The 10,784-nt window shown below is 46.0% G+C and overlaps 1 protein-coding gene across 1 annotated transcript in view; it reads left to right on the forward strand.

Moving 5' to 3' along the window:
* Window positions 1–9,739, forward strand: part of LOC128737482 (scavenger receptor class B member 1-like) — a 33,307-nt gene extending 23,568 nt beyond the window's left edge. The window contains exons 2-8 of the mRNA XM_053832127.1: window positions 2,177–2,268; window positions 2,345–2,851; window positions 3,049–3,329; window positions 3,390–3,670; window positions 3,733–3,851; window positions 3,917–4,039; window positions 9,401–9,739. Of these exons, the coding sequence (XP_053688102.1) occupies window positions 2,177–2,268; window positions 2,345–2,851; window positions 3,049–3,329; window positions 3,390–3,670; window positions 3,733–3,851; window positions 3,917–4,039; window positions 9,401–9,739 (1,742 nt within the window). The remainder of the gene's footprint in view (window positions 1–2,176; window positions 2,269–2,344; window positions 2,852–3,048; window positions 3,330–3,389; window positions 3,671–3,732; window positions 3,852–3,916; window positions 4,040–9,400) is intronic.
* The last annotated feature ends 1,045 nt before the right edge of the window (window positions 9,740–10,784 follow it).

The following is a 10,784-nucleotide window of genomic DNA, read 5'->3' on the forward strand; positions in this document are numbered from 1 at the left end:
TTTGAACATTCATTTGTCCTAATATTTTATTATTGTGATATATTCTGGTTGCTACGTATGTTTGTTTTATAGGCAGAGAATAACCGGTTTATCGCTCTTCGTGTTTGTCGGTTATTTCTGCGTATGAACAATGATATTTTGATTCCCTGGTCTGTAGTAATAACTGCCACCAGGCCACCTGTGTTTTATTAACAAAACAACTCACACTAACTGCCATTTCATAGGCCGTCCCCGGCACCACATTCTGTTTCCCTCTACTGTCATCCGGTACACGCTACCGGTGATCTCCCAAATATTGTGCAAATATTCTATTACACTCTTCAAACACGGATTGTAAATTCAAAAGTATTTTTTGCTATTTTCTGCAAGCTGTTACAGTATGGATACATCGAATTGAAATATACCTACTTGCAGTTGGCACGCATATTTCACGAAAGGTCGCAAATTCATTTTTTGCAATTAGTTCAATTTATACGCACCACAGTCAGAAGCGCTACGTGCTTCTTATCTACTGAAAAAAAATCAGAAGGGTTGTGTACAATACACGACCGCATACGTGACGCAAGACTACGTAAGTCTCTTTTTAGCGTATCATGTATAGCATGTAGCATGTGTAGCATTTATCCATGCATGTAGGGTTTGCTGAGACTCGCTGCAGGTTGAGAAAATTCCATTATTTTTAAATGAATGTTAATATTGTGCTTTGCAGCAATTTTTTCGTGATTCGATTAGCTGATCTCTAGTCGCAAAGAATCTCCGACCTGTTGGTACAAGAGGGCTACGTAACGTTTTTTTTCAAAAATAAAGTAATCGTAATTACAGTGAACAGGTGTATTTAACTGTCATCCCTTTCTGTGACGCAAGACGATCACGGACAAAATGAATGGGAATATTTGACCTTGAAACTTTTCGTTAATTTTCTCTAATTAGTGATTAAAAAAGAAAGTTATAATAGAAATCACATAATTGCTACGTCTATTATGAGTCGATCGGTTTCTAAAATGAAAATTCATTCATAATTGGCAGAGCTATTAGCATTCAAAATCTTTCATATGTTCGTGACGCTCGCATTTTTCGATTTTTTGGAATGGCACCCTATACCAAACTTTGCCGTAAGACGTAGTTCTACGTCAAGAATCCACAATTAAACTGAAATGACATACGCATTTACAGCATCAGTGCCGGTCACGCTTGCTTGGATTGTAGCAGCATCATGCGATTTCACTTTTTATTGGACAATCCCTTCGGATGACCTTGCACTCTTCGCTGGTAGGCCACAATTTGCGTGTGACCTGTCAGCAGTAGGTTGGCAGCATAAATAGTATGTCGTCGGTACTCTCCTTCATAGCTAGAAATGAAGTCGTCAAATTTGACAGACAGCAACCTTGCCGTCACCTGATGCAGCAACAGAGCAGCAGTAGCAATCAGGTCACATCACTTCTTTTTACTTTTATATGAAGTGTTTCTCGTGTCTTTCTCTCATCAATCACACCGTAGGTGTACATCATGACTGTCAGATCGATTGCAGACATTTTATTTGTTTGTATCAGACGAACCGTGAGAGCAAGCCGCTCGCGAACGACCGTAGGCGATGTTGCAATATTTATCACATCGGAACACAGACGGCATCTTTTTTCCTGACAATCGGCGAGCAGCCGACTCGCCAGTGTGCCGTGTATAATTAACTTGTTTCCACTAATAAGATTAACTCGTGTTTACGCATAGTACGAGCACTATTAACGCAAGCGGAATTCCCGCCCTACACATCAGATGTCACCGGACGACGCAGTGAAACATGCGTTTCGTTACCTTTTTCCGAAGGTTATGGGTGCGTGCACCTTCTTCGGTTGTGGCGCTGCACAAGCAGCTATGTGTAGGGCTTAAAAAGGCTGGGTCAAAGTACCACTCACGAAACAAGTTTTGTGAATGAACAAAACGCCGCATTGTGGCTGTTCGGTGTAAAAGGTTTAATGATCGCTAATGTGACATTGACTGTACGCAGTCTGTCGGAAGATCTGCTGGCAGATCGCGATTTATGCCAAAAGCGGTAAAACAAACCATTTATTTTGATTTACGCGCTCACAATCGGTGACTAAGACATTGGCGGACGCAGGACTGCTAACGAACTACCGGTTTATTAACGTCGTCATTTTATTTGCTTTCGCTCTCTTTCAAGGAATCATCAAGTTCGGCTTTCTGGGGCTGCTGTTCATCGTATTGGGCTGCACCGTAGTGGTAATTGACCCGACCGATATGATCGTGACAAATGTAAGTGTTTACTTCCGTCTCGCGCGACACGACATGGAATTCCCACCATTCATTTTAACCATCCATCCGTTTGTAGATGTTATCCATGTATGAAGGTTCCTATCTGCATCGGTTGTGGAAGAAACCACCGTTAGACGTGTTCATCAGCATTTACGTATTTAACGTTACTAATGCGGACGCATTTCTTCGCGGCGAGGAAAAGATCCGGCTGGTGGAAGTCGGCCCTTACGTGTATCAAGAGTATCTGGAAAACCACAACTCAACCTTTAACGCAAACGGAACTTTAAGCTTTACACCCGTCCGGCGACAGGTGTTTGTTCCGGAACGCTCGATTAGTGATCCCCAACAGGATATGATAATCGTGCCAAACATCGCCCTGCTAGGAGTGTCCAGTGCAGCTTATCGAATATCAACCTGGGCTTCGCTCGCCGTTGCCGCTGCCTTGAAACCCCTCGGAATGTCACCCTTCCTCAACATCAGTGTACACGATCTTCTTTGGGGCTATGACGATCCGCTCGTGAAGGTCGCCTCAACCCTAATACCGGACATCATAAACTTCAAAAAGATCGGCATCCTCGATCGCGTAAGTAGACCCTCACTCGATCACTGCCCTTTTCCCCCTCTGCATGCCACCACTCTACTCGTATTCTTTCCGCTTGGTCTCTCTTAGAATAAAGTCTCACTCGAACTTTCTTTCTTTCTCTCTTCCATTCGACCTCTCACAAACTAACCCATAACCCATCAGTTTAACCGTGTTTACCCCTGTCCCATTCACGCTAGATGTTTGACGATGGTTTCGATACGGTAACGATCAACTTGCCGGAAGCGGTGCAAAACCTACGAAAAGCTCAGGTCCTCGCGAACGTGGATGATGACGTCGATCTGGTGGAGGATGAATATTTTGCTGAAGACGTGATGCAAATCGTGACCGATGACGAGGATGCCGACAAAACCGCCGCAGACGAGATCATTCGTAACTACTCGATCGATCTGTGGAACGGTTCACCCGGACTAGCCCACTGGGGTTACGTGGGAAAAGATCACTGGGATGCGGAGCGCAAGTATGATCCTTGAACTGGTAATGGAAAAGTAGAAGTTCAAATTTGATTTTATTTTGACAGAAACACACCGTGCAACACGGTTCAAGGTTCGTACGACGGGACAGTCTTTCCGCGCAACATTTCCAAGACGGAGATTTTCCGAGTGTACCGGAAAGCGTTCTGCCGAACGTTGCCAATCGCTTTCGAGCGTGAAGGCGTCCACGACGGTATTAAAGCCTACTGGTTTGCAATCCAGGAGAATGCATTCGAAAGCTCGCTGGACGATCCGTACAGTTCGTGCTACTGCCGGAACGGTAACTGCCTGCCGAGAGGATTGGGTGATTTGAGTCCCTGTTGGTACAGTAAGTGGAGTAACGACACAATCAGTTGGGTGCGTTTGGGTAACGTTTCTCTCTCTTCGTAGATATTCCGGTTGCCGTTTCGCTGCCACACTTCTACAAGGGTGATCCGGCGCTGGTGGAGGCGATTGATGGGCTGAGCCCGGACAAGGAGAAACATGATGCGGTCATCATTATGCAACCGGTAGGAATATTTGTGTTTCTTTGTGCTGTTGGTTTTTCTAATTGGTGCTTTAATCCATTCTGCAGCAACTAGGAATACCGATGAAAGCAAGTATTCGAGTGCAGATTAGTTTGCTCACGAACGTGAGCTTCAATGCGGACCTCCGACCGTTCCACAATCGTGTCATACCTTTGATATGGGCTGAAATGGTAAGTTAGATATGAATTTTTTTGGAGTCTGGTACAAATTACTGATCTGAACACTGGTAGAAGACTTTAGACAGTATTTACCTAATGCATTTAACTTTGGGAACCTTTATTACTGGTGCAGTGTGTGGTTGAGAAGCTTTCGCCACTCTCCACTTTTCCTTTGTAGCAAAGCAAAGCAAATTCCCTTTTTTGAAACTGGCCCATTTGTCTATATTCGATAGACTTCGCAGCCAGTCGTTAGAATACAGGACAATTTCGGGGCCAGTGTTACGACTTTATTGATTCTAACAGCCTCTTCCAGCCGAAATTCGAACATATGACGACTAGCTTGTTAGACCCGCGACTAACCAACTGAGAGGTCTTGTTTGTACTCCATCCAAAATAGGCTGGAGCATCTGAGTCTTCCACTGGGACATGCGTTAACGGTCGCGAGTTGATCATCGCGAGTCGGTCGGATTCCGTACTGGACGTATTGCTGCCAAGTTACTTTTCACCGTCTGCACAAGCCTTTCCCAGGCACCTCCATATGCGGCGGGGCTGGGAGGAAGAAAACCCATTCGGTATCTGGACTCACGATCTCTCGGACGACTGCTTCTTGGTCTATCTCTTGAAGAGTCGCCTTCAGCTCTTTGCTCGCTGCCGTGAAATTCGTTCCGCGATCACTATAGATTTTAATTGGTACGCCTCGCCTTGCCATCATGTTCCTCAATGCAAAAGTCTGCATTGAGTGAATGAGCGACTTCTAAGTGCATCGCGCGCACTGTTAAGCACGTCGTTAGCACACCCCAACGTTTCTCAACTCTTCGCCCTACCACCACATTACTCGGACCGAAATAATCAACCCCAACAGAAGAGAAAGGTCTCGTGAACGCCGCCAGTCTTGCTTCCGGTAGATCACCCATTGGAGGAGGTTGCGGAACTGCTTTCTCATTCTTATACATCTGGCACCCTGCTTTGACTTTGTCGAACAGGTGTTTCAGCCTCGGAATCCGGGAGACGTGCCGCAGCTCGTTCAAGACGGTGGTGTGATTCCTGTGAGGAACCGTTGGTGACACCACCACTAACCAAGCTACGTAATTTCTCTGCGATAAGATTATTGGATTAGATTCCGTCGTCTCAAGAACCTCGCTAACACGAGCAGCGACGAATTGTGGATACCGGCGGTGATCTGATCGTATCCAGCACAGTACCTCACGAGAATCGCTCCAAAAAACTCGTCTGTCGATCTTGTATGTTAAGGACTTGGAGATTCGGTCCGCCAGCCGGACTCCGACGACCGTCGCCTGCAACTCCAGTCTGGGAATGGAGACGAACTTGACTGGAGACACCCGTCTTTTACGCCCACTATGGCACATTCTACAGAGCTACCTTGCTCGATGCGTAGATAGACTACAGCGAGACTTGCGTCGACGAACGTGTGAAGTTAGCGATGTAATAGAGCGATAAGAACGAGGAATCTGGCGTCTTGCACTTTAGGTAAAACCTTGATCCACTTCTCCCACTTCTCGTTAAGACTGTTCGGAATTTCGTCGTCCCAATCGATGCCGGATCTCCATATCTCCTGGAATAGAACTTTTAAGTAGACGAGCACGTTGGATATCAATCCTAGCGGATCGAAGACGGCCATGAGCGTTCGTAAAACCTTCCTCTTCGTGGGTTTACGCGTTCCAGCTAACAGGTCGCGGTCGTGTTTCACCGAGAGCTTGTACGTGAACGTATCTGTAGTCGTGCACCACTACATTCCTAGGACCTTTTCTGTTCCCAGCTCCGGTCCCAAGTTGAGATTCTTCTCGTCGGTCTTCGTCTCCTTCATTGCTTGCACCACCGCTTTCGAGTTTGAGATCCAATTGCGCATTTCAAGTCCCGCTTGAGCGTGAACGTGCTTTATGTCTTTCGCCAACTGAATTGCCTCCTCTTCCGTTTCCACGCTCGCCAACATGTCGTCCACGTAATGCTGTTTTATGATCGTCTGTGCTGCTTGCGGATACTGGCCTGCGAAATTGCCTTGAGATTCTTCACGTAGTGTGCACAGGATGGTGAACAGGAGGTTCCGAATGGCATAACCTGTGTTACATACGTGCTAGGTTCGCCCGTTCCCTCGTCACTCCACAGTACTCGAAGGTAGTGCTGATCTCGCGCGGCCATCAGCATCTGCGGGTACATCTCCCTAACGTCACCACTAAGTCCAACTCGAAATTCGCGGAACTGGTAAAGCACGTAGTCCAACGGAGTCGGGCCCTTTCAGCAGCATGGAATTGAGCGAAACGCTGTTTGTCATTGCTGTTGCGTCCCAAACAAATCTAACTTTCCCAGATTTATTCGGGTTTATAAGCGGGAACAGCGGCAGATACCATACTCGTTCTTGCGGTTTCTGTAGCTTCTCGTTCGACAGCTTTCTTATGTACCCTTTCCGCCGATAGTCATCGATCTTCGCACGCAATACTTCGGCTAGCTCCGGCTGCTTCTTCATCCTATTCTCAAGGCAGTGGAACTGTCGCAGAGCCGCTGCTTTGCTGTTAGGACTTTGTCGCACTTCCATAGTAGAGGTACTTCGTATCTTCCGCTATCTGTTTGGATGACAAACTGAAAAGCTGTTGGGCACGCTCTTCTTCACTAGAAGTCAGAGACTTTTTCGACTTACAGATGCCCAGACCTTCCAAAGAAAAGTACTCCTGAATTCATTGCTGCAGCATGTAATCAGATGATTCGCTGCATGGACAGATTTCCGCTGAATGGTATCCGATGAACGAGTCAGTTGTACTGGAGCCTCCGTGCACAATCCAGCCCAGACGAGTCTTCGTTGCAATCGGCTCGAACATGTTTCCTTCTCTTCCTTTAAGCGGCAGCGTGAGGTTGGCATTGTCGATCCCGATTAGGATTCGAGGCTGTACATTGTTGTACGATTCGATAGGAATTCCCCGCAGGTGCCGGTATCGTTCAGCTAATTGGTGCACATCCACCGTCTGATGGAATAGATCCAGGTTGGAAACCGTATGAATTTCTCGTAGGCAGTATTTCTTCTGGATTTCTCCCGTTCCAGATACGTCGTTGTCAAGTTTTAGTGAATCATTTTCCAGCCGGCGCTTGTTCCCGGTCCACTTCAGGCACAGTGGCTCCGGGTTTCCTTGCAATCCCAATTCTTGGACTAGGGATGCATCAACCAACGTAAGAGATGAGCCATCATCTAGGAAGGCGTACGTCTTGATGGATTTCTTCGGGCCATGAATGACCACCGGGGCAACATGGAACAGTCCTTGGTTAGCCGTCTTGTGGTGAGCATTGCACTCACGCACCGATGTGTTTTGAGAGACTGCGTTGGAGTTCTGACCCTTACTGGAAGATGGGTTCGTTCCGGCTCCATCCCGTTGGTAGTTATGAAAAAGTTCATGGTGTTTGAACGTACAGCCGTTCTTTCCGCACATTTGTAAGGATTTGCAGTTGCCTTTATGCTTCTTGAGGCATTTTCTGCAAAGCGTGAACTCCTTGATAATCGTCCATCGAGCATTGTACAAAAGCTCGATGAATCGCTGACACTTCTCCAACTTCGGACAATTTCCTTTGCAAGCTACACAGCCACCTGAGGAAGACGGACCGGATGGATTCCCTTTCGTTCGATGATCCGGTTTCTCCTTCGGATTGTCAGAGCTCTCCTCACTGTGCGTGTTGACGTAAGCTGAGTTCTTCTTCATTCCTCGACTGGGAACCGCTTCACTGCTAGTCAGTCGTGCGATTGGACAAACTGTCTCTGCTAACTGGTACAGCCAAGCCGAAAATGCTGTCTGGTTTACCAAAGGTAAATCACGGCTTGGCCCAGTCAACCTTGAAGGAAGGCGGTAGCTTGTCTACAAGCTCGTGCAGCAGAGCTACGGTGTAGGCGTATTCTTCAAGCTGACAAGCTTCGATAATCGCACATAGATTCTGCACAGCCAGAGAATACTCGACGAGAGTGTCCAGTTTGTCGGCCTTCGGCGCTGGCTGGTGTGGAGTGGACCTTAGAGATAAGGTTCTGCACGATGACTTCTGGATTTCCAAACAGCATCTTTAAGGTAGATATTATGCCTGGGACATTCCCAGGATGTATCAATCTACACTTTACTGCTTCGAGTGCCTTGCCTTTAAGGCATTTTTGCAATCGGGCCAGGTTTTCCTCCGGCGTGTATCCACACAGGTTGGTCGTTATTGTGAACGTTGAGTAAAACAAGGGCTATTCTTCCGGAGTACCGCTGAATGGCGGAAGATCTCGCGAAACTGCTTGGCGAGCAGCGACTTGCTTGCGTGTTAAATTAATTTCGCCTTTCTCTTCCATTGAAGTCTGTCTTGGTGTCGAGCGCCGCCTCGAGATAAAGCCACCTTCTGCTTTGCCTGCCCTGTTGTCGGAAATTGGTTGCACATTTTGTGGCGTTTCGTGTGCTTGAGATGGCGCAACTGCAGCTGGAGTGGAATTGCGTTGGAATCTCTGTGAACGCTGTTCCGGAACTGCGTTAGCCCGTGGGCAGTGCGAATCATGTACATTCGCATTAGCGGTCTCACTTATCCACTCGGAAACTCGTTGATTCGATCGCTCTTCCTCGGCATCAGCTACAGACGCGGTTTCACGGACCATCTTCGTCATCAACTCATGTCGCTTACGCAGATAGTCACACCGATTAGCTTCTTCCGCTTCCTGTATTTTCCTCTTGTCGTCCAAAATCTGCAACTCCATTTGCAACTGTTTCTGCTTGACGGACTGTCTGAACCAAATTCTGACAATTATTCAATGAACTGTCGTTACTAGTGATTCCTTACCAGTTTTGTAGAATTCTGCCGAAAGTTTGAATTTTCTGGTTGCTCCATTAATCTTCAACTGTTTGATTTCTCGCCGAATCTTTTTGAAACTGGGAGCAGACACACTACTACCGTTTATAGCCACTCCTGCTTCGGATATGTCGTCGTTGAGGTGTCATCGCAGCTTTCAGCTGTTTAGATTTCGGTAAAAATTTTCTGAATTTTTTTACTGTTTAGGTTTATTGTTATAAGGGGGCACATTATATTACTTTCCTCTACATATCTAATTCGTAGATAGGAGTATTTCGATTGTTGCTTTGGTGTAAAATCATACAGTTTATTTACTATGATAAGGAATTGTGTTTTCTTCTGAACAGTTCGAATCCCAATGAATGACTCAGAATTTCGAAAGTACTAATGCTATTTCGGAAATAATATTTATATGGTCCCTCAAGTGATCCAGTTTATAAAACAAACACCAGGGATAAGTGAAACAAAATATGAACCAGCACAAATCATAATCGACCAATGTTCCATTTTACCAGCCTAGTCATACACGTAATCACATTCTCTCTTCTTTCTCTCTGCTACCGACAGGCGGTGGAAAAGCTTACACCGGACATCGTGACGCTGCTGCACCTGTTGTTCGACTTTGCACCGTACCTGCAGAATGGGTTCGTGTACCTGCTGTGGCTGCTCGGTGTTTCGCTATTGGCCACGACGGCGCTGATGTTGCTGTGCACGCGACATGCCACGCTCGAATACGACCCGCGCAAGTCGATTCGATACTCGACGGTTAACATCATACCGTTTCCGCTGCGGAAGGAACTGGAGAAGTACGGCGGTGCCGTTGCTGCCGCCGCCGCCACTGCCTGCGATGGCGAGATCCGCCGGGAGCCGTTGCTGATGATTGAGAACGAAGTGCAATACTGCTGAATCGGGCCGGGCGACGGCGGCTGCCGCCAGTCAACAGGCGATTTTGTCCGCTCGCGGATGGGATCTTTATGCATTATTCTTATAGAATAACTTAGTCATTGTGATAGTTAAGGCTCAGTTCCATCTTGTTTTTGTTAGTTAGTTTCCCAGTCAAATATGAAAATTTAGTATGACAAAATGTATTTTGAACACACAGCCTATAGCTGCATCCGTCCAGTGAACGTGAAAAGATTTATTCGTTTTCGCGGATTGTAGGGAGCCCTCACTAAACAGAGCTGAGACTGTGATTTCCATAGTAATGATAATGTTAATGATTTGCTTTAAAAACTCGAAGCTAACAATACCTAACATGTGGGTTCATCGAGCGGCAATTTACTGATTTAGCGTAGGGATAAAAATGGTGTTGTAATTGTAAAGCATGTATTGTATAATGTTGGGTGTTGCAGATGCTAACGTAACTTTTCAGGCACTCTAGCTAGGAGATAAACTCATGACAATTAGAATAAAACGTTCCCTCTTGATTACTTTCTCATTCAACAGTTTTTTTTATTCTAGCCGTATCATATATAACATCAGGTTTGATGCTGCGTGTCACATATTATAGCAATAGATCACCTCTAATGCACCTGTTGCTCGCAATCCCATCGGAATTCCGCTCAAACAGAGCGGTAGTTAATTGTTTGTTAATTATGGCAGAACCTCGAAAAGAATAGCCTGCTAGGACGTGTATAAATGGGCACGTGTGCTTGGAACATCCGTTTATTCCATTCGTGTGCAGGGTTTCTATTGTAGGTAACATTAGCAGCAAGCAGGCTCCGCACTAATTACCATTTCATCACGCTGCAATGGAATTCCGTTTTGGGTGTTGATTGATTTGCCTTCCGGGAATGGGTGTTTTTGTAAAATGGGTATTCAGCACGGAATAGATTCGACTAATCAACAACAGGCTCTGGAATAAAATATATTCTATTGGATTAATGCCTACTAAACGGTTAAAAAATACGTTTTCGCTTTTACGAATAAAATTTAATGGAATGGAAGAGGC

This window comes from Sabethes cyaneus, chromosome 1 (assembly GCF_943734655.1).
Source record: "Sabethes cyaneus chromosome 1, idSabCyanKW18_F2, whole genome shotgun sequence".
Classification (NCBI taxonomy): domain Eukaryota; kingdom Metazoa; phylum Arthropoda; class Insecta; order Diptera; family Culicidae; genus Sabethes; species Sabethes cyaneus.